Genomic DNA, 23,261 nt, shown 5'->3' with positions numbered 1-23,261 from the left:
TCTTTGTAGCGCACCGAATGCATTTAGAGAAAGAGTCAGCGTCGCACACTCTCTTCCTGATTCCTAATCCAATATTGATCGCCACTCGTTGATGAGACATCTTTCTGCATTCCTCGTTTTTCAGACCTGCCAAGTCGAGCTTTGATTTATGTTGAGCTCCCCGACATTTTTCTGGAAATGTACCGTAAAACTGAGAAGAACTGGTCGGTGGTCAGTGACGAACGCGACGTCCCAAACAACTCTAGATTTTCGGATATCTAACTGAGGAATGTTCCTCTTCAGAATTCCTCTCATTTTCCGCTTGCGCTGCTCTTCAGGTGTGAAAAGGGTTGACCCCTGCCACGTGAGCTGATGGCGTCGATGATTCGTTTTAAACGTGTAGGCGAAGATGAGGCCTGTCTGTTCACATAAGTCGACCGCTGGATAATACCATTTTTTAGCACATCGGACTGCTGTTCGAGTCCCATCTTCGCATTTGCGTCGATTCCGACAATGACCTGGGTGGCAGGATGGGTGTTTTAGACATCAATGCATTGAGTTCATCATTGAGTCCTCTGCGATCCCGCAAGCGTATAAAGGTGCATCTTCACGACGCTAATCCAAACTCCTCCACCAGCTTGTTATAATCGTACCTAACAGCTATTGCACAGCCTCGTACTCTCCTTTCATCAGCATCGCCGCAGTAGATGGTGTAATTGTCGATACTGATGAAAGGTCGATCTCTGATGCGTGTTTCCTGCAATGCAGCAAACGGTGCATGCGGATATCACAGAAGTCTGGATAGACCGGGGTGTTGGAGTTCTCTTGACAGCGACCGACAGCTCAGTGTAACGAGACGGATGTTTGTCGCCAAAGATTTCATGTTTCTTTCAGAGATTCGACCTTTCAGGATATGAGCTCTGGCAAGGTGCTGTGCGGCACCTTTTTTTTTGCAATTGGGCAGCTTTTGCCATATAACAGTGCGGGATATATAGCTCGTACGCTCCTAACGCGTATACTCAAGTGCCTGATAGATTTTATTAGTGCCGCTTTGTGCGAAAAGACCCATGTTAACCTAGTAACGCGGTAGATCTTCTTTGTTAAACCGACTCCGAACGCCTTGGTGCTCCTGTTGTTTGCAATTCAATTAAAAAAGTAAACACGTATTATTCATTATTAACAAATACAGCAACCGCTGTAGCATTGAATATGGATTCTATCGAATAACAGGCTAACCTAATCGAACATTCACGGACAAGAAGCTATGGATCGCTGACCTCGATTATCTTCTTCAATTGCGTTCAAACATGAAGCTACGAAGAAGAAGTCGAAACGATTTGCATGGACTTGAGGAAATCCTACAGAGAAGTTCATATTTCCAAGAAGACCGTTGTTGGCTATTTCAATGCCAAAACTGGCCGAAAAAAGGGCCGTTAAAGAAGTTCACATCAGAACATAAGTTTTGCAAGAAAGAGGGGAGTTTTTTTAGGTTTATCATAGCGAATCAGGCTATCCAAGGAAACTCTCACTTACGATCCTTCTTTCTATGCTGCAGGTGAGAGTCTCCGTTGGAGGGTACCACAACGAAGCGGGCCGCATCATCAGTTGAAGGTTTTGCTTTTTACGAATTCCTTGTTACCTTGGCTAGTTGTTCATCAGCTTTTTTCAAGAGTCATGAAGTGGACCTGCAAAAAATTATGAAGAGTCTGAGGATCTAATGATTACCCGGCGTTTTTTCATGGAGTCTAAGGAAGTATTTTTTTTTATCTTTCGAAGCACATGTACGTAGTGATAGTGAAACTTTGATTCTACCCACTACGTAGGTCTGTATCATCCCTTCTCAAGTGGATTTTCACTTTTCTTGAACGATTCCCGTTGGAGGTCTTGAGGAGACATATGTTTGCATTTGTCAGGAAGAAGTCGCAATCCATAGGCTGCAGCTAATTTCGATTCAAGTTAAACAACATGTTGAAACTTCGGGCTGTTTGAAGCGACTATTACTACATCGGAAACTATTTCCAAGAATTGTCTCATGATTTCCGCTCGTCCGAAGGAAACAAAGATCATCACATTCTGCGTTCCCAACGGTTTAGAACCCATCACACCCTAGTGTGATGGGTTCTAAACCGTTGGGTCTCTCCACCTATTCCGATGTATGTTGTGCGTACAGGTATTTATGAAGTTCTCTCCTGAGGTTTAGGCGTTAGATTTCTGCGGAGATACGGGAACACTTCTTATTTATACAGATTATTCGAAAGTGTGTCTGCTTGTGATTGATTGCGATGACTTTCTACTAAGTCTTCCAAGCCTACAAGGTGGAGTCGTCAACAAGACCTTCCTATGTAAACATATGTATGTTACGCGTGCAGGTCTCCATTAAAGTTTTGTTTTAGCAGCCCTCTCCTAACGTTTACTCGTTAGAGGTCTGCGGAGACAGAATATCAAGAGTGTGCTTGCTAACGAAACTAGAGAAGTGGAGAGGAGTTGCTTCAGATGTTAATACTTCGAGAGCAATGTTAACGAGAGAGCATTTCGATGAAAATGATTCATTTTTCAAAACTTGAGCTGGCTAACGTACGCTTGAGCTTCTCCATGGCATAGCTTGACGAAGTCACCTGTCATTTTGAATGAAATTTCATGAGAGTACACAGGCGAATCTGCTTGTGGTTGGTTTCTAGATGTAAAAAAGTGCTTTCTCGCAGTCACGATCTGTATTATGCATGTAATGAATGTAACCCGACATCTAATGGAGTGATCGGAGAAAAGCTTAAAATATTTGTTTAGAAAAGGTGCACAAGGCACTTTTCAGATTGGTAGCAATGTTTGCTTGGATTTTATTTTCATGCTTTTCGTATCCATTCGATTTTCTTTCCTTATCTTTCAACCCATCCATAGGTTCGAAAAACCATCCAAGTGTGACCACTTGGTTGTGCGGTTTGCCAAACCGGCAACCTCACTCAACACCGGCTAACTCACTCGGTAAAATCGCTAATTCTTTGAGAAAAGACGAATCCGCCTCTTTTTTGTTTTCTCTACACAACTCACCTAGATACATCTCCCGCTCACCGTCAGTTGATTCCCAGATATTGTGATCTTTATCACAATATCTGGGAATCAACTGACGGTGAGCGGGAGATGTATGTTTTCGATATAACCTGAATTTTTTAAGCTGACCAGTGAAGTAGTTTTTAAAAAAATTACCTGCAGCTACAGATTAGCAAGGGTGACTACGAGAAAACTGCACCCCAACGATGTATGATTTTTGACGTGACTATATTGTTTCGCAGATGAAATGATAATTAAATATTTATAGCGCACATAATATTACGACTATTACGCACATTTTGGTGTATCTCTCACAGTTTCGAAACATAGGAGATGTTGAAATTCAAGTGGTACCATTATTCAGCCCCAACAACGACGGATATATGTAACTGGTTAAAAAGGGTTTTTTTTTTTGTAAAATCTGCAAGGAAACTATTGTTCTGCGACATCTGCACTTCCGGTCTTCCTACTGACTCAAGATTTTCTCTTGGCTTAAGTTGCAACTTCGCTCCTTCTAACTACTTAGTATTAATTTTGAAGCTTTGTAAAGGTCAACAAGTGGAGCATCATCTCTGCCAGTATGTAACTTTTAGAAAGGTTCCCTTTCTTCGAAATATCGAAGAGATCATCATCTCTTCGATATTCCAAAACTTCGATCTCTTCGATCATCGCACTTCCTGGTCACGAACACTCTTGAGAAGTAAAATTGTAAAATGTTCTCTTTCAGTTTTACGAGGCCATTATTTTCGTATTTTTTGGATGATATTAAAAAATGACAAATAGGCTGGCTTTTTCAATGAAACGAGACCTATTAAACGTGTTTCATTCAAATTTTTGTCACCATGTCCACCCAACTCTATAGTGGGTTATAATTATCCAAGCCTCTGTGTAGCCCGTCATAAATCTTAGGCGAATGCCAAGCGGTCGCCGTTTGCGCTGCACTCTTTAACTTTTTTAAAAGAGAAAGATCAAGTACGGAAGAAAGTACGACGTTTACGACAAAACTCAACGGAAATTCATGGTGTTTCGAATGAAAGAACTAATCTACTTCTCAACAATATCAAAAGAAAACAGGACAACTTACAAAACTGCTGACAGAAATTGCAAATAAATATATTCATTTACTCATTCATCATCATCGTCAAAAAAATCGTACACATCTCTGCTTTGACTATGTGGTAGATGAGTTTCTATTCTAATTTCTTTGCTTGGAGGTAGGCTTCTTACTTCTTTTGCAATGCGACGAAGCTTCCGTGCTTAGTTCTTCACTTCTTTGAAAATTATTGGTTAAAAAGGAAACAGATACCTGGAGCATGAAATTGATTATTGCCCACGCGTTTCTTCTACTTTCTATCTTCAACTAGAGCTCCAAAATGCCATCTCGGAACACTTCCTTCCCTAGTTTGATGGAAAATTTATCCATTTTTCCATACTCCACCGCCAACAATGATTCGACCCTTCCCTTGACACTCACTATAATACTGCATAGTACTGCTATGATATTTGAGGTCTATCTCTCCTTAGAAACGTGGTATCATCTGTGTCTCATCTGTGCTCCTGTCTTCTTCGACATGCCCGAGCGGGGACCAGCAATACTTCCATATCGCGTTCCATATCGATCGTGCGCGAAGGATGCTCAGTGGCTTTTCCTCTCGCAAGGGACTCGAAAAGCATCATATCTTTCCTTGCAGGACTTCGTGAAAAGTCCTTCAAAGAAGGATGTGTCAACAACGTCTGACCATCGGGTCGGCGATCGTTTTACACGTTTTATCAAATTCGACCAGTTTGCCTGTCGTTTTGCCTGATTGATACTTGATGTTTTCAGAACGATGTCATCAGGGAACGAAGATTTAACTCCCTGCTATCAACTTTCACTCCTATTTTATCCCGTCCCAATCTTCACATCACTTTCTCGGCACTGAATATTTTGGGTGAGGTTGTGTTACCATGTCGAATCCCTTTTCAACGTCGATTCTTGCATTATTGTAGAATGTAGAAATTGGGTCGTGAAGTTGCTATATCACTCACAAAGTATTTTTATATATCCAGTAGGAACGCCGTGGTTGTCCAAGGTTTCCATCATCGCTTTCGCGTCAACTCAATCGAATGCTATCTTCAAATAGATGAAAATGAGACACAGCGGCATTCTGTACTCTCGTGACACTCCGATGAGCTTTGAAACGGCATGTATCTGGTCATTCGTGCTGAACCCTTTTCGAAACCCTGCTTGCTTGCTGTCCTTCATCAAATGTTCTTTCAATCTTGTCTAGGATTATTCTTGTGAGGGTCTGTGAGCTTGTAGACGCCGGCAGTAAGAAGAGTGGTCGATAGTTGCCAATGTCATATGGATACCCTTCTTGTACAACAGCACTGTCGTCCTGGTTTTCATTGCCTAGGAACCTTGCATTCCGACAGATAGCGAGTAAAAACCTTTGCAGAATGTTGATAAGAACTGGCGATAGGATCTTTAGATGTTCTGACTTGATTCTGTTGCAACCGGGTAAAGTACAATTCTTCATCGACATGATGGCATGTCGGACTTCGGAAGCGAGGATTTCTAGGATGATTAGTCCATCCTTCCTCAGATGGTGAGGAGGCGAATGGACGTGGCCATCGAAGAGATCCGATTAGAGGTCGTGAATGACTTTCTCCATCCCCCTTCTCGATGCTGCTGTTGTTCCATCAGGGTTCCGGAGAGCAGTCATTTTTGTTCTACGATTGGTGAAGTTGCAGCGGGCCTAGCGAATGCTCTTACCCACCTCTGCTGCTTCAGCCAATACTGTTGTTCTTATTTCCTCTTCTTCTTCGAGGGTTTCTTTTATTGCTTCTCTGCATGTCCTCGCAAACTCGGACGTGAGTTCGTGGTTGCATGCTTCTCGTGAAGCTCCACGCTAACGTATTAGCCGAAGAGTTTCCGGAAACAAGCGTCTCTTGGTGGTTTTAAAACTGTTTGCTTTTCTCGTACACTTGTGAAGATGTTCTACGAGCCGATCATATTCGTCGAGGATGTTGTACCACTGTGGTGTATTCCCAAAAGCCGACTGGTGTTGTGAAAAGATCCCAGTTGATGATAATTATGGGATTCCGCTCTGTGATCTTCGCGGCTATCTCTCTGTGTGAAAGAAAATCTTTCTCGAAGGAGACAATAGTCAGATTCCGTGCAGAAATTTGGCGCAACAGCTACATCCATCAAGCAAGAGCGTTTTATTGCTATATATGTTGTTACTTGGCTCCGTTTTACTTGCTGAGTCTTTCGTTCTTCACCATATTTTGAATGGTGCGATGCGATGCGAAGAATGCGAAGCAACAACTGAATATGTGATAGAAGATGACGACATGAGGGAGACCTTCATAGCTTGCAGTTGTGGCGCCTCTATGGAATTGACTGCTGGAGAGAGCAACCAGCAAGAGAAGTCTTGTGCTAGGATGACAGTTGCAGAAAGAATCTTTCAAGTTCGGGAATCTCAGAAAGCGACAACAACAATGTTTCGCGAGCAGCATATCCCCATTTGGAAAAATAGAGCGAAGAATTTGCGGGTCTGAAGAAATGCTAAGGAACATTAATGCCAATGTTTCGGGTTTAGTTTTCAGTCTTTCTAAAGATAATGGAGAATCTTTCCGAAGTATGTGCAGAAACCGGAATATAACTGCAGCCTCCACAATACGCCAACCTTGTTCGTATGTTTCATTCCCATAGCGGTAGATAGGCAGAAGTTCTGCCATGCCATGGCCTCTGGATCTTCTGATCTGACCCTGGACTTTAACTTATGGAGTTATGCGAAGCAACATGTGTATAGTGTATCAACGACATTAATCAAATAAGATAGAGATCTACAGACGTTATTCACACTGTTACACCAGACGTCGTTAACGATGCATGGGAAAAAGTTGAGTATCGTTTAGATGTGTGTAGGGCAACAAATGGAGGCCACATCGACCTGTACTTAATACATGATGTTGTAAAATGGGAATTTCACAATGTTATTCGCTTAGAGTAAACCCATACTGCATGCGACGCATGCTTGTATGATCACCCTGTTGTTTTTATGTGGACATGTTTCGCGTTCCGATTCAATAAAGCTTCTTTTCTTCGGCGGTGTCGACATCCACAACAACTGGCGAATAGCGGACTACAACGCGGAGGACAACCGTTTTTGGTGAAGAAATTCGGCTCCAGCTCTAAGGCTGGTCGAACTGCTGGTTGAGTCGACTCCAAGCCCGGTCGAACTGCTGCTCGAGTTGATTTTTGCTCAAGAACTCCAGTTCCGGCTCCAAGCCCGGTCGAATTGCTGAAGTCGATTTCTGGTACAAGGACCCTCCAAGCGGGTCGAACCGAGGGTCAAGTTACAAAATAGTCCCGCCCTCTTTTTGCCTGGGCGAACTGCTGAGTGGACACTCACTCGGCCCAGGCTGTGAACCCGATCGATTAGCTGTTACTGTGGTTGCACCGCGCACTGAACAGCAACTCCAAAATGGACGCTGAAACTCTGCGTACCATCTTGGAAGCCCAAACCAAGGCTCAGCAGCAAATGTTCAGTGAGCTGATGAAGCGTATGGAAAAGATAGCCTCCTTTTCACACCCAGGCGTTCCAACAGCACCCCTCGCCACGGCCGAATTCGTCACAAATTCTCTATCGACACGCATATCTGAGTTCGTGTACGATCCGGAAAATGGTTGTACATTCGAGGTCTGGTACAACCGTTACGAGGATATAATCCAAAAAGATGGTGCTACGTTGGACGATGCAGCAAAAACTCGACTAATCGTCTCCAAACTCGACGCCGTCACATATGCCCGTTTCACGAACCATATTCCTCCTAAAAGAGCATGCGATGTTCCCTTAACGGACACCGTGGCTGTTCTGAAGGAATTGTTCGGATATAATATGTCAGTATTCGCGAGACGTTAAAAAAACCTCAAAACACAGCGAAATGAGGAAAGTCTCTGCGAGTACACCGGATTGATCAATCAGCGTCATACCATGGCTGAGTTCAATGACGTCACACCTGAGCAGATGAAATGCCTCGTATGGATATGTGGACTTGTTGCCCCGCAAGATGCCGATGTTTGCGTTCGTGCCCTTTGCAAGATAGAGGACAACCTTCAAACCAGCTAAAGGAGCTTGCTGCTGAAGTTCAGCACTTTCTCGTCATTCGTCAGGATGCCGCACGTCAACGTCGTGGATTCGCAAAAGAGTCGAAATCGTGAGCCATCGTCACCTTGTTTTCGGTGCGGAGCCAATCACTGGTCTAGAGACTGCACATTCGTAAACAAGACATGCCACGACTGCAGACGCTCTGGACACAAGCGAGGATTCTGCAAAAATTTTCCGGAGAAGAAGAATCGGAATGCGAAACGAAAGCGGAAGTCTGCCAACACAGTCACTATAGCTTCGACTCGTGCTGACGTCGCTGTAAACCGCATCTACCGTAGAGTACAGATTGATGGGAAGACAGTACGCATGCGCCTTGATACTGGAGCAGACGTAACATTACTGAGCACTGCAGACTGGACCGCCATGGGTCGACCGAAGCTGCAATGCATTGAACTGAAGTCTGCCAACAACGAACCGATCAACGTTCGTGGATGCTACGAATGCAACTTCATTATTGACGGTCATCTAGGATATGGTACTTGCCATGTAGCCGACACGCCATCGCTGTTGGGCTTAGATTGGATCGCCCAACACGAGCCACTGTTCCGTCACTTGACAGAAGGCTCCATCTGCAACATCTCTTCAAGGACGCTCAGCACCTTGAATTCTTCTCTCGCAACGCTCCTGAGGAAGAAGTTCCCAGCAGTCTTCGTTCTGGACTGGGATGTTGTACAAAGTCATAGGCTAAACTCGCTCTGAAGCCTGACTCCAAGCCTGTCTTCTTGAAGGCTCGCCCGGTGCCCTATGCTGCTATGCCAAGGATTTCAACCGAAATCGATCGGCTTGTGTCTATACATGTGCTGGAGCCCGTTGATCACTCAGAATGGGCAGCACCCATCGTCGTCGTTCAGAAGAAAAATGGATCGATCCGCCTCTGTGCAGACTACTCAACCGGACTGAACGATGTACTGGAATAAAACCAGCATCCGCTTCCAACCCCAGAGGACACTTTCACGAAACTCAACGGAGGACGCTACTTTTCATAGCTCGGCTTGGCCGAAGCATATCTCCAACTGGAAGTGGACGACGTCTCAAAACAGCTCCTCACTATCAACACGCACCGTGGACTGTATCGCTTCAAGCGACTACCATTTAGAGTGAAACCAGCTCCTGGTATATTCCAACAATGTATGGATGCTCTTATCGCTGGATTAAATGGAACTGCCGCCTATCTCGACGACATATTGGTTACTGGTAGAACCATCGGCGAACACAATGCCCGACTAGAGGCTGTACTCAAGCGGATTCAAGACTACGGATTCCGCGTTCGACTCGACAAATGTGCTTTCATGCAGACGGAGATCACTCACCTTGGGTTTGTCATCAACGCACAAGGTCCTGGAAAGATCAAAGCTATCCAGAAGATGCCCGCTCTAAAAGACGTAAGTCAACTTCGCTCTTTTCTGGGACTCATCAATTTCTATGGAAACTTCGTCAAGGATCTCCAGAATCTACGCGCTCCTTTGGACGCTCTTACGAAGAAGGATGTTGTCTACACATGGACACTGGAGTGCCAGTCTTCTTTCGACAAGATTAAGGCAATCCTAAGCTCGGATCTCCTGTTGACCCACTTTGACCCAAGTCTCCCGATCATCGTTGCTCATGCTTCAAATTACGGAATGGGAGCAACCCTCTCACATCGCTTTGCAAATGGATGCGAGAAGGTTATTTATCACGTAAGCCGTTGCCTGACACAACCACAGAAGAACTACAGCCAGATTGAAAAGGAAGCACTCGCCCTCATTTTCGCCGTGCAGAAGTTCCTTCGTTTCATCCATGGACGACATTTCACGCTGAGGACCGACCACAAACCACCTTCGGCAATCTTCGGAAGCAAGAAAGGAGTTCCAGTCTACAGTGCCAACCGTCTTCAGCGATGGGGCACGACGCTGCTCAACTACAGCTTTACTGTCGAGTACATCAATACAAAGGATTTCGGCCAAGTGGACGCTCTTTCACTCCTCGTCACTATCATCGATACCGGAGGACTACGTAATCGCTTCAATAGATGCTGATGTCAGTTCTGAGTTCTCAAAGAACTGTCGTCATTTTCCAGTATCCGTCGAATCCATTCGGACTGCTTCGCAAGCCGATCGTCTTATCCAGCTTGTGATCAACTATACGAAGTCCGGAAACTGGCCCAAGGTCAACTCCCATTCTTCTCTGTGGCACTACTACAATCGTAGAAATACCATGACGACAGTCAAAGGATGCCTGCTCACTGCATCCCGCATAGTGATTGCAAAATCACTTCGACATCGTGTTCTTTCAGCACTACACAAAGCTCATCCAGGCCAAACAAGGATGAAAATGCTTGCAAGAAGCTTTGTCTATTGACCTACGATGGTTTCCGACATCGAAAAACTCGTCAGGACCTGCCCAAGATGTGCATCCCTGGCAGAGGGTCAGATCAAGTCTGAACTACATTCATGGCCGAAACCGCACTCGCCATGGACTCGAGTTCATGCTGATTTTGCTGAATCAATGGAAGGACAATACTATCTACTCATCGTGGACGCCTATTCCAAGTGGCCAGAAATCGTCCAGATGTCCTCGATCTCCTCAACGGCTACCATCCAAGCAATGAAGTGCATCTTTGCCAAGTTCGGAAATCCAGAGACGCTCGTCACGGACAACGGAACGCAATTCACGTCGTCTCACTTCGCTTCTTTCTGCCGTTCCCGAGGATTCGTGCACATTCGCACGCCCCCGTTCCATCCACAAAGCAACGGACAAGCAGAACGTTTTGTGGACACCTTCAAAAGAGGACTTGCCAAGCTGAGGGGGAGGAACCAACAGTGGACGCACTACAGACGTTTCTGATGGCACATCGCTCCACGCCCTGCCCGTCTGCACCTAAACAGCGTACACCTGCCGAAGCCTTCTTGGGATGCCGACTGCGAACAGAACTCGATCTAATGTTACCTTCTAGAGATCGCACAAACGGATCTCAAAATGGAATCTCAATTCAATCGTCGAAATGGAGCACGACGCCGCAACTTTGAGATCAACGACGCGATTTTCGCCAAGGATTATCGAGGCCAGAAACCTACTTGGACTCCCGGTTTCATCACACGCCGTGTTGGAAACACAACCTACACTATTCACTGTGGAAACGAGGTATGGACTCGGCACGTAAACCAGTTGCGATCCAGGATCGGTACAACTGCGACTAACACTTTCTTGGATGTGATTCGACCTACCGCTACTCGACTTCGCGAGCAAGGACGATGATGCAACGCCGACTGTCGACTCGTCTCAACGACCGCAATGCCTTCGACGACCCCGTCGCCGACTACAGGTGGACCCACGAAGAACTCGGTACGAGATAACTTGAAAGAGGAGGTGTTGTAGGATGGGAATTTCACCATGTTATTCGCTTAGAGTAAACCCGTATTGTATACGACGCATGCTTGTGTGACCACCCTGTTGTTTTTGTGTGGACATGTTTCGTGTTCCGCGGCAATAAAAATTTTCTCTTGTTCGGCGGTGTCGACATCCACTACACATAAGAAATATCAAGAATTTTCCTTCTAGTTGGTGAAGATTTCGCCTTTCTGTCTTGTTTTGTTGCTTTCCTGTGACTGGTCTAGAGTGCACCATGACTTCATGGACACCATGTAAATATCGGAAGCTGCAGAAAATTTTAAATCCGTCGACTATAAGAGCGTTGTAAATCAGTTCAGTCGGCCTCTTTCTTTATAATATCTAACTTATATCTTCCATGTCTACTTAGTCATAACAATACTCGCCATCTTTTTCGTAATGATTCTGTACCTTCTACCGGAATATGCTTTGACATGACTTTGAAGAGGATTGTATCTTTGACCACCCTCACATTGGAGATGTAATAGGCAACTGTTCTATCCATCGTTTTCATGCTCCACCGAAACTAACCAAACTTCTTAGTTTATTTTTATACATTTTGCTTAAAGGCATCACCCCACGAATCTGAGGTGGTACGGATTTCAAGTGGAGTATTCGTACACTGCACAGTAGATCATGGAGAGGAGTGTGATTCCGTCCATTTCTTCCTATTTGCCGTGAAAAACGGCCCGGAAGATGCGGCGCATGCACAAGGCTAGCGCGCTCCGATCGAACTCCTTGTAGAAAATAGTGCGCCGGAACGCTCGAAGCCGTATCTTCCGGGCCGTTTTCTACGGCAAATAGGGAGAAATGAATGGAACCACCCTTCTCTCAATAATCTACGATCCCGTATACGAATACTCCACCGGAAACCCAAACCACTCCAGATTCGTGGGGTGATGCCTTTAAGTTGTATAATTATTGGCTTTTAAATGAGAAATTAGGAATGTTACGAAATATGTTTATGAATACAAACTTATTGAATATATACATCAAATTTATTTATTAGTGGTAATTTCGCGAAGGTTGTGTGCAAAGTGGAATTCTTCCTCATCTAAATGTGTTCTTACATATCTGATCTTATTATAAGATTGCCGTAATTGTTATTCAGAAGTCCGAACGAAGTGGTGTGAACAAAAAAATGCATGAGTAGGAGCAGAACGCTCTCATTCATTTCCCAGAGTGCGTTCGCATATGAGTGTGAAGATTCGACGCCCGATTGAATGCTTTCTCACAGTGAATGCATACATATGGCTTAACCTAAAACTGTTCTCTTATTGCTACACAGACAACTGAATGTCAACAACTCTCAGAATGTCAAATGCTTACCGTGGTATGAGTTAGCCGGTGTCGAGTAAGGTTACCGGGCTGGCGAAATGCACGACCACAGTGATCACAATTAAATGGTTTTTCGCCCGTATGGATGCGCTAAAAGATAGTCATTGTCCAACATGAAGGGTAGTCATTGTCCAGCACGTATGCAAACTGTTGGCGCAATGGAAATACTTGAAGCGTCGAAAATTGGATGGATGATGCACCATTTGGACTGCAATCAGTTTGACAAGCTTGCGCCAACAGCTTCCGTACGTGACAATATGAGAGGCATGAACATAAAATCCGAACGAACATTGCTAGCAATCTAAAAAGTGTCTTTCATCCTTCCTATACAAATATTTAAGCTTTTCTCTGATCGCTCCATTAGATGTCGGGTTACATTCACTACATGCATAATACGGATTGCGATCGCGAGAAAGCACTTTATTGCACCTAGAAACCGTCCGCAAGCAGATTCACCTGTGTACTCTCATGGCATTTCATTCAAAATGTCAGGTGACTTTGTCAAGCTATGTCATAGAGAAGCTCAAGCGTACGGTAGCCGGCTCAGTTTTGAAAAATAAATCATTTTCATCGAAATGCTCTCTCGTTAACATTGCTCTCGAAGTATTAACAACTGAAGCAACTCCTCTCCACTTCTCTAGTTTCGTTAGCAAGCACACTGTTGATATTCTGTCTCCGCAGACCTCTAACGAGTAAACGTTAGGAGAGGGCTGCTAAAACAAAACTTTAATGGAGACCTGCACGCGTAACATACATATGTTTACATAGGAAGGCCTTGTTGACGACTCCACCTTGTAGGCTTGGAAGACTTAGTAGAAAGTCATCGCAATGATTGAGGCGAAAAGACGTCGCCGATGGCCTCATCAATACGAGTACTGCATTAAACATTGGACATGCAACGTGATTCTTCTGAAATGGATGTCTTCTGACGGAAAGATGCGGACTAGTAGCGATTTCGACAATCTAGGAAGCTTAGGTTCCATTTATAAGCTGCGAAGAAGGTACAGTCGAAGTTTTCTACATTGATTTTTCTACATTTTCGACTCAGAGAGATTCTTCAGGAAAAGAAATCCTAAGAGTTTTTACATGCTCATCGTCGCCGATTTCAACGCTGAGATTAGCTATACTTGGGCGGACTACAATCATGTTGTTTAGAAAATTATAAAAATGATGCGAGGATAAAGGATCGCTGTCTCTTAATTTCATCGGCGAGACTGCCCATTATGCCTAGGGCACGCGGTGCACCCTCACGCAACAAGAAAATCCTTCGTCTACATCCACTATTCTTCGTCCACATATAAGATTTGTTCATCTACAAACACTTAGATACTCACTACTCACCTACTCATGTATGCCTTGCTACACGGCTCTCAATTTCCCGATCTCAAATGTGTCATATATTTATTAATTATGTTAATATTTAAGAATTTGAGTATTATTAAAGGTGAATTGTGAAATGTAGCTTGAAAATAAGATAAGTTTCGCCAACCTTCGTTCGTTACTTACTTCCGCAATCCTGTCGTTAACATATCTGCAGGTACGTCTTCGAGGAACGAAAAGCCGTCCCCGCGCTTGTTTTACATGATTGTTATCATATTTGTAATCTAATTTTAATGTAATTTTTGTAATTTTCATCATATTTGTAATCAGAAGGTCACTTAGAACATTTTGATGTCTCACATCATATTTGGGCTCTAGATTCCCATTATTTCCGGAAATTGGCACAAATGTCCCACTTAAAGTTAATAAAAGGATAAACGCTCTTAGCCATAGAAAACTTGCATGGAAGCTATCTCAGAAAACTATTTGTTCTTGACAACAGTCTAAACAGAGAGCCTCCATTCCGAAAAATTGGAAAGAACATTGCTTAGTTTTTTAAAAGCCAAACTTACCAATCTGCTCTATTTCATATTTGTTCTAACCTTTGAACATCCTCCAACGACCTACAATGAAATCCTAAGCCCTGCGACTCAGCACTTTCTTAGAACTCTCATTTTCGTACAACAAATGGTTTTGGCGTTTACATTGTTCGACAACTGGTGATTCTCAAGTGACCAAATTGGAGAAAATCTCGATTGTTTTGACGAAAACGTAATTTTCGCAGCCTCTGTGGTATATTTCCGTACTTAAAATAGTCAGTTTTTTCTCCAATAGTAACGACCTTTCGAACGATGTTGAATTCAACTCGATATACATTTTCGTTCGTTTATTTTTTCTTTCTAAAATTTCTCCTCTAACTCCATCAGTAGCATAAGACATAAGACATAAGTAGCAGACATGACATGATTATCGCGCGCAGATATGCTCCGAAGGGCATCTCACACATCCGCTAGGCGATTCCTGTGGCGATTGCAGAGAAATCATTATATTCAAAGCTAATTGAACGGCGGCGATAGTGACATGAAGAAGAAACTTGTAGTTTGAACTGTTGTCAAGAACTGTTCGCTGTGAAATGCAAGTCTTAACAGCTAAGAGCATATATCATTCCATAAATTTTCAATGAGACAATTTCGTCAACTTCCTAAGATAAAAGAAGTGTAGAATTTACATGTGAGGTGAGGTACAAAATGTTCTAATAGACCGTTTGATTACGAGTAGTAAGCATTTTATTTCCAATCTTGCAAAAAAAGCGCGAATCCGCGGAACGGCTTTTCGTTCCACGGAGATGTATTTACCGGTGATGTTAATGGAAGGATTGCGAAAGTAAGTAATTAACAAAGACTGACGAAAAGTAGTCTGTTTTTACGTCAAGTATTTAACAAAAGAAAATTCTGGAGGCATGCTCGAAAGAAGCGTCAGTAGTTCAGATCATCTCCACAGTTCATTTTTCCCACTCCGAATGATTCCGTCTGCTTCTGGCAGACCAATCCATCCTGGGCGGATTTTGGGACGCAGGCTAGCACCCATGTTGTATAACTCAAACTAATTTTTTCCTCAATTTCTAAAACCTCCTTCGTTATTTCGTATATTTCTTATTTAGATCCAATAGCAAAAAGAAAACTCAAATTTGAGAGAGGTATCTATTCTACTGTTGCTGAAAATAACCCTTAAAATAAGTTCAGACCTGGACTAGGAACACTGTTTTGTGCAAATCGTTTGAGATAAGGATAACGGATAAAGTGTCTGGCGTTAATCAATCAAGGGATGAAAGGCTTGGTGAGCACTAGGGCGGATCCGGACCTCCGATCGATCGTGCAGGAAGTGGAATCTCTAAGCACTACACTACACCCGCCCCATCATTTGAGAAGTACTCGGATATATACTGCATTCGCAATAGTTGGCCCGAAAAGTCTTACGGTTGAGCGGCATCTCAAATAAAAAAATCTGATGTGATTCCAAACGACGTCGGTGTAGCCGTAAAAGTAAAACTAAAACAGGAAGCTGTTCTTTCTTGGCGAGTTAAATTATTCCCTCAAAATTTATACAAAGATTCTCTTTCGGAATCTTGGGACTTCAGACTAAAACAGAGTTTCAGTTCTTTGGGTTTGAGTCTTTTCCCAAAGGCACTGACTTTAGTGCTGTATCTCTTTCAAATGTAACCAGAGAAGCAGTCGTTGCACAAAGGAGAACGTATAATGGATTACGTCACAACCCGTGAGAATAAAAGACAACTCAGCCTTATTCTTTGGGGGATACAATTGTAACTCTTTTACTAACGCCTTTATTGCGGAGGAATGCTTCAATCCATATTAGAATTTGCAACTAATTGTTAGCAAATTATAGAACAATGGAAGAACAATCACAGGTTGATAAAAAAAAACGGTACAATCTCTGCATCTCAACAATCAGCGGGAACACCCAATAAAATGATTAACTCAACTGAAAGAAGCACACAGTGCACTATGATGAGATTTTGATGACGAAGATAGTTGTGATCAAACTGACCAATATACTTGACGAGTGAACTCTAGAACGTAATGATAAAATGGAGTGTAAAGTGAAGTTCTCTGCTCACACAGGTGCAAAAAGCTACCCCGTAGGGTTAATTTATCAATTTAATGCTCCTGAACAGTTTCGTTAATGGAGAAGATCCATAGGGGATGTTTCGCGCGTTTGCTGTGATAGTTGCAAGTTACTTCCCGATCCGTATTTGTTTGAAAGAACACACTAACAAAAATTCCCCCCAAACGCTGCCGTTAAAGAGGCGCTGAGATACTTTGAAACATATTCTTACTTCGAATTTAAGTTTGTTCCCGTTGTTCGACTCAGGCATAAAACTTCCACAAGAAGCTTGACTACGGATTAAAAATCAGGAGTTCATATATGAACATTCTTTTTTTTTTCAATTTTCTTGGCACAAATGTTGACAGTCGGAAAAAGGTTTGGCTGTGACCGTATGATTGACTGTTAAAAACTATTCTGGAGCCGACTCTTCTATTCTTTGATATTGTGGGAAGACATTATCAACAATAAGTTCAATAGTGACAAAGTGTTCAAGTTATCTTCCTCGCCAAAGGTTCAATCACTCTTCCCTATTGCTGGACTCCTTTGATTTAGTGAATACGAGGGTTGAAACACTTGAGAAGCTAATGCCTGAAGTTTGCTTTCGACAGCAAACAGATGGCTGATGTTTTCTTCCGTACTCTGTTAGACAGTTGCGACTAAGTTACCCAGTACCATATCCTCGCAATACTCATGCAATATCTCACACATTCACGAGAATGCTACTGGGCTAAATTACACGAATTTTGGACGCATAATCTTGAACGACTGTCTCCGAGTCCTCTCTTCTTGAAATCTCGCCACTGGGAACTGGATTTATGTTTTTTCGTTATGCCAACGATGTTTTGGTGAAACCTTATTATTTGCCAGACGTTTCAACAAACTCGTCTTTGTCAGAGGCCTGAAAATAGTTCAAGATCTTTGGTGCTATTTATATCAAATCAAACTCCTCTCTCCTTGTCATGTTTTGATGAATATGTTCTAAGTACACTACGCAACAACTCCAAAAGGTAAGAAAACTGACCAGTACCAACGAATAGTGGAGCTGGTGAACCACCGCGTTCTTACAGACTACCACCAAGCGCGAATAAGATCCACGGACTGCGCAGCATCCTTAAGTACTGATATATGTATGTGTTAAGGAACTGCATGTGGGACAGTCTATAGCTCGCAGAGTTACGAACAGCATAAAGTAATTAGTAATTGATAAGCACTCATTTTTATTATTCATACATGGATTCTTGACGGAAATCCAGAATGCTTCTAATCCCTTCTTAGCACATATTTCTTTCTCAAGGGCTAATATCGTACACTTTATTTCAAACTTATTTCCATCATGTTTCTCATTGTGGTAGCCTCTTGATGGTGCCATCGAACATTCGCGCCTTTTATCAGCCAAATGTTCTTTGAAAGGCAGGCTCAGCACCTTTCTGGTTTCTCCAATATAAGCGAAATTGCACGTCAGGCATTTTATCTGGTAGACGACTCCGATTTTTGTGCAATCTCGAGTTTTACCGAATGAAAAAACAAGACAACACTCCGATTCACTCTACCTATCGTAGAGCCTATTACGAACAAACTGTCACTTGATACTCTCTTTCGGAATGTTCACCAATTCAACAGCATCCTGCAGTTGTGCTCTCAAAAGAGCCAGTTAGAAAATGGTAGATGAAGAGATGCGCAGGGCATTCTACTTTTGCGTGGGGTTCTCATTGTATTATTTGTAGTTCGAACTGGTTCGTAATAGACGCAGGCAGCGTGTATCGGTGTGTTGTGTCGTTTGTTCATTTGGTAAAACTAGAGATTGCACGAAGATCAGGATCATCTACCAGGCAGTGCCTAACGTGCAATTCTTTTATACTGGAGAAATAGAAAGGTGCCGAGTCTGCGCATCAAACAACATTTGGCTGGTAAAAGACGTGGAAATTCGATAACACCATTAAGGCGCCACAGAAATGAGAGGCATGATGGAAATGAGTTTGAAATAAAATGTACGATATTAGTGCAAGAGAAAGAAATATTCGCTAGGACGGCATTGGAAGCATTCTGGATTCCCACCAGGAATCCATCCATGAATAACAAAAATGAATGTTTATCAATTACTAAAAATTTTATGCCGTTCGTAAGCTATGAGATTCTCCCACATGCAGTTTCTTAACACTATCACACATCAGCATTTAAGGATCTCATCCGCCTTGGGTGACAATGTGTAAGAACGCGGTGGTTCACCAGCACCGCTAGTCGGTGAGACTAACCAGTTTGAACTTTTGCAGTTATTGCGTGGTGTACTTAGAATGATATCGAGGGTTAGCAAAGAGGAAGGAGGAGTCTGATGGGATATACGTAACGTCAACGACCTCGAACCATTTTCAAGCCTTTGATAAAGACGAGGTTTTCGAAACGTCAGGCCAATAATAAAGCTTCACCAAAACCTCGTTCGCATAGCAGGAAAGCATAGATCCAATCGCAACTCTGTCTAATTTGATTAGACAAAGTAATATTTTACAATCTGTATAAGTGATGATTGACTCACTATTTTATGCGAAGGAATAGTGGACAACAATTCCCCGGAATTTTCACTTAGCAAAGTCTTGTTGTGAACAAATCATCGTGGCGGAATTCGTGGAACCAAATTTGTGTTTCGTATTGAAGATCAAGTTTCCATATCATGTCGATGTTTTCAGAACTTTCAGAGCTTCGTGACAGAGTTTGGGCTCATGAAGAAGAATCACACAGATTTACTCAGATTATGAAATCGTGCACACCAGCTTCGAAAATAATAAAGAAAAAAAAAGAGAAAGCATGAAATGAGTTTCCCAACGGTATAATGCAATATGAACGTCCGTGTGTGCTTTGACAGAGCCACGTTTGGTTGAGGTGAGAGAAAAGCAGTATGCTATGTAATGAGAACAAATAATGCGTAAAGCTATTGCAGACTCGACCACTTTAAAGATAGCATACCAAAAATCGTACGTGGTGAAGAAATTTGCGGGAAAGGCTAGAGGATAGAATCGTGGATTGCGGCAATCGTGGATTTTCGTTCATCCCTCCCTAATCGTCGTAAACAATAGCGTTGAAGACACCTTTTTTCACGACTATTTCAATTGGAACGCGTCAACGTTGCGAACGAGCTATATTCAGGTTTAGGCGATCGAAGATCAGTGATGTCTTCTCACCCGCCTATTCGAATGAAACCAATGAATAAGCTGCTGAGGGGACCGGAACGTGTACTTAGAGGCGCGTCCTAGCGTATTTCGTAGGAACTAAGGCGGTTCCCACGCGTTTTTTTAACGACGATTAAGGAGAGATTCGAAATCTAAAACCCATCTATAGCTTTTCCCGTGGATTTCCTCACCACATCAGATTTGTGGAATGCTGCCTCTAAGAACCACTTTGAAATGTAGAAGAGGAGTTTGCGGACCCAAAGATAGGACTTGTAAAAGCCTGTGTGGTTTCTGCATTATGAGTAATCCTTTTTTTTGGAGATACCTCACGATCGACTACTAGACTGAGTTAATTAATGAATAACATACACTGCGCAAGGTACAACTTTTGCAAGACCCAAAAAAACATGGGTTTAAGACATTCCGTACGGAGAAAAAAAAATCAGAAAGTAGTCTAAGGTGACAAGTGCAACGAAGGCCTTTGAATGAAGCTTTCATTCAGTGTACACTAAAAGTTTTTAAATCAATATTGCAACGCTTATGGAGCTACATGCATTTACGTCAAGGTACTTGTCTCTGCCTAAGGTGGAGGAAACAGAAACTATCCTTATCACGAGCGGATGTATGTGTGACTATCACAGCATCGGAATAGTTCATTTAAAAACTGCATATGACAAAATTGAGAATGTTGGGATCTCTTTAAAAGAAGATAGGGTTAGGAGTTTAGATTGCGTGCACGAGTGGGTTTACTTTCAGTTCTCTCTAATCGTCCTGAAAAAGTGAGTGAGAAACGATCTTCCCGTCCGAACTTTCTCACGAGGTGCCTTATGACGCCACCCTTGTGGCGCTATCAATTATCTCAGCAGCCTTGGTTTCACAGGAATAGGCAGCTGAAGAAACCTCACTGATTATCGTACGTTCGGCCCCAGATGTGGGACGTGCACAGAGACGGGCATTATAAGGTTGTAGGAAAATCCATACACGAATGCCGTTTCCACGTCATATTTCAGGACGACTAAGGGAAACGTCAACACGCTCATACTGTTAATCCACATTTCTGGCCCTGTTTTTCCTGAAGAAACATCAACATAGTCAATTTCGCGCTGTGCTGCCTTAAAAGATGTTTTTGATGGACATTATTCACAGGCTGCTTTTATCTTGAAAGTTCTAGGAGACGTACATTTCTCATCTCGACAGCCGCAATAAACAAAGTTCGTGCCAACGACGTAGTGCAGTCACTAAACTCCAATTGCTCTCCAGCATTGTTCCGTCTTCGTTGCAACCTGTGGTCAAGTGTTGCAAGCTAGCGAGGCAACACTGAGAGTAAACCTCCCAAAATTCTCGCATTACGACAACATAAAGGAAACAATGGGAAGAAGCTGGAAAAGAAAGACTTCAAAGAATTGATGAGACCGCTTCTCAAGATTTTCTGCATTTTCCGGATCGGTTCGAAACCAAACGCGAAAACCACTTTTTCAAACTTATTTGTACTATTTAACTGTAAATAAACATTGAGAAAAGCCTCACTTGAAATCGCGGATTCTCTGGAAGGAACAATGTGAGATAAGAAATTTAGAAGTTGAATGAAGGATGTTTTCGCTCGTACTGACGGTTGCTAGGTCTCTAATTTGTCGAAAAAGAACGGCTCAGACAGGTTTCCCCAAGTTTTGTTTAAATTACCAATTCCAGAAATGCTCTAAAGTACAACGACTGTGACTGGTTAGACTAACATAGTCAATGCTAACTTGCAGTAGCTGCTTTAGAGTTAGCAGCTTTGTCATTAGCAGTTTGTCTATGGCGATTAGCTTTGACTCACGGCCTATCATAATCAACACTTTGACTCACGGCCTATCATAATCAACACTTTGACTCACGGCCTATCATAATCAACAGAGTACTGGCAGCTGAAGCGTTGCAATGACGCGCAGCAAAGTTTTTTTTTTTTTTTTTTTGGTGATATTTGCTGTTTCGTGAATTCATTTCAGTTTATTTGCATACTGAACACGATTAGGCCATAGTAGTACCCATTACTCTCCTGGGAATTCCAGAAGACCAATAATGGCTCCGAGACAGATTTCACGACAATGATACAGTCCACTAAATTCATAGCTATACAAAAAATAAAGGACTGTTGCTATTAGTTACAAAATTGTAGGGAAAGTGAACTACTAACTTAAAGGGAGTACATCACGAAATTGACGCAGTTGGGAAACCTGGGGAAAATATATATAATTTTAGGGGAGTAGATTACGAGTATGAACTTCAAAGTTTCCTCCAAAGCAGCATTGACTCGGTTCGTAGTACAAAAAGTACATGTATGTAGTTAACTGCAGAACTATCTTGAAGCTTATCTTAGAACAAAAAAAAAACAAGTAGGGTTAAATTTTCATTTGAAATCTCCAATACATATTAGCTTCTAAAGGCGTTTTCTTGCCCAATCGCAGTCAGCTGTTTCAGCATGTTCAAGCGCAGCCTGTTAGCGGCTATATCGTAGGCTAGACCTGGCTAATAGACCTAGTTAGTATTAGCGGAACGATTTTATCACGCGGAGGTCTGCTAATATCACGGCAACGCGGCTACCTAGGTAAGCACAACGACTTGGACTCTTTTGGTTTTGATTTTGGATGTGGCATCTTAGGCAATGATGACTTGTTCTGGATGAGGAATTTGAGAGGATATATCACAAATGATCTCACTTTCCAGGCTTTGACGAAGGCGATGACGCTGAGACGTTAGCCGTAGTAAAGTTTATTAACAGTTTTGGCTGTGTATTAAATAGGACTATCGACAAGTTGCAATCTCTTTGCCAAGATTCAAGGAAAGTCGAACTTTCGCACTTCTGGAAGCTGAGAACGTTCCAGAATAAAAGTTAAGAAGCGGTGAAATGAGAACCTGGTCATAGGAAGACGTAGATTCGTGATTGAAAGCTATATAGAAGATAAATAGATAGATAAATTTGCATTTATACAGTGTAATTAATGAACGTACGATACTGCAATGGTTTGTAAAAGTTTCGATTTGTTTGTTTCACACAAATAAAACACTAATATTTTTATTTCTGGAATTTCGCATGCAATCGTCTGATGTACCTCTATACGCAACGATCGATACTCCGTACAGAAGCCATACCAGAAATAGCGTGCTCCTGTGAGTCATCTTTCGCACCTCATTAAACGATGAGGGCCGAAGATGGACGATGTGATGGACGGGACATCAGGCAAACGCCGCGCAATGCTCTGCTGGCGCTATTAACTGCTGTGCAGGGCAATTA

General features: G+C 42.7%; 8 protein-coding genes across 9 annotated transcripts; 7 read left to right on the top strand and 1 right to left on the bottom strand.

The window, feature by feature from the left end:
• Positions 1 to 4,520: 4,520 nt before the first annotated feature.
• On the top strand, positions 4,521 to 4,829 carry RB195_024104 (uncharacterized protein; the record flags this gene model as incomplete). Its single annotated transcript, XM_064211770.1, has 1 exon — positions 4,521 to 4,829. One exon carries the CDS (start codon positions 4,521 to 4,523, stop codon positions 4,827 to 4,829), a length of 309 nt encoding a protein of 102 aa, XP_064067651.1.
• A 2,667-nt stretch (positions 4,830 to 7,496) lies between these two features.
• On the top strand, positions 7,497 to 7,934 carry RB195_024103 (uncharacterized protein; the record flags this gene model as incomplete). Its single annotated transcript, XM_064211769.1, has 1 exon — positions 7,497 to 7,934. The coding sequence occupies one exon, from the start codon at positions 7,497 to 7,499 to the stop codon at positions 7,932 to 7,934; it is 438 nt and encodes a 145-aa protein (XP_064067650.1).
• A 110-nt stretch (positions 7,935 to 8,044) lies between these two features.
• RB195_024101 (uncharacterized protein) lies at positions 8,045 to 10,195 on the top strand (the record flags this gene model as incomplete). Of its 2 annotated transcripts, XM_064211767.1 has the most annotated exons (4): positions 8,045 to 8,229; positions 8,318 to 8,849; positions 8,909 to 9,085; positions 9,167 to 10,195. In XM_064211767.1, the coding sequence occupies 4 exons, from the start codon at positions 8,045 to 8,047 to the stop codon at positions 10,193 to 10,195; spliced, it is 1,923 nt and encodes a 640-aa protein (XP_064067647.1). The 2 variants fall into 2 exon arrangements, with proteins under 2 accessions (XP_064067647.1, XP_064067648.1); XM_064211766.1 differs by lacking the exons at positions 8,045 to 8,229; positions 8,318 to 8,849 and having other exon boundaries at positions 8,933 to 9,085.
• On the top strand, positions 8,187 to 8,879 carry RB195_024102 (uncharacterized protein; the record flags this gene model as incomplete). The annotated part of the gene is made up of 1 exon (XM_064211768.1): positions 8,187 to 8,879. The coding sequence occupies one exon, from the start codon at positions 8,187 to 8,189 to the stop codon at positions 8,877 to 8,879; it is 693 nt and encodes a 230-aa protein (XP_064067649.1).
• A 328-nt stretch (positions 10,196 to 10,523) lies between the features above and the next one.
• RB195_024100 (uncharacterized protein) lies at positions 10,524 to 11,003 on the top strand (the record flags this gene model as incomplete). The annotated part of the gene is made up of 1 exon (XM_064211765.1): positions 10,524 to 11,003. The coding sequence occupies one exon, from the start codon at positions 10,524 to 10,526 to the stop codon at positions 11,001 to 11,003; it is 480 nt and encodes a 159-aa protein (XP_064067646.1).
• Positions 11,004 to 11,135: 132 nt separating this feature from the next.
• RB195_024099 (uncharacterized protein) lies at positions 11,136 to 11,414 on the top strand (the record flags this gene model as incomplete). Its single annotated transcript, XM_064211764.1, has 1 exon — positions 11,136 to 11,414. One exon carries the CDS (start codon positions 11,136 to 11,138, stop codon positions 11,412 to 11,414), a length of 279 nt encoding a protein of 92 aa, XP_064067645.1.
• Positions 11,415 to 12,716: 1,302 nt separating this feature from the next.
• RB195_024098 (uncharacterized protein) lies at positions 12,717 to 13,175 on the bottom strand (the record flags this gene model as incomplete). The annotated part of the gene is made up of 3 exons (XM_013446108.2): positions 12,717 to 12,806; positions 12,876 to 12,974; positions 13,053 to 13,175. The coding sequence occupies 3 exons, from the start codon at positions 13,173 to 13,175 to the stop codon at positions 12,717 to 12,719; spliced, it is 312 nt and encodes a 103-aa protein (XP_013301562.2).
• Positions 13,176 to 13,712: 537 nt separating this feature from the next.
• On the top strand, positions 13,713 to 14,039 carry RB195_024097 (uncharacterized protein; the record flags this gene model as incomplete). Its single annotated transcript, XM_064211763.1, has 2 exons — positions 13,713 to 13,885; positions 13,946 to 14,039. The coding sequence occupies 2 exons, from the start codon at positions 13,713 to 13,715 to the stop codon at positions 14,037 to 14,039; spliced, it is 267 nt and encodes an 88-aa protein (XP_064067644.1).
• Between the last annotated feature and the right edge of the window lie 9,222 nt (positions 14,040 to 23,261).

The sequence above is a fragment of the Necator americanus genome, chromosome X, assembly GCF_031761385.1.
Source record: "Necator americanus strain Aroian chromosome X, whole genome shotgun sequence".
NCBI lineage: Eukaryota > Metazoa > Nematoda > Chromadorea > Rhabditida > Ancylostomatidae > Necator > Necator americanus.
The sequence above is the reverse complement of the archived record's forward strand: the minus strand, read 5'-3'. Positions and strand labels throughout refer to the sequence as shown.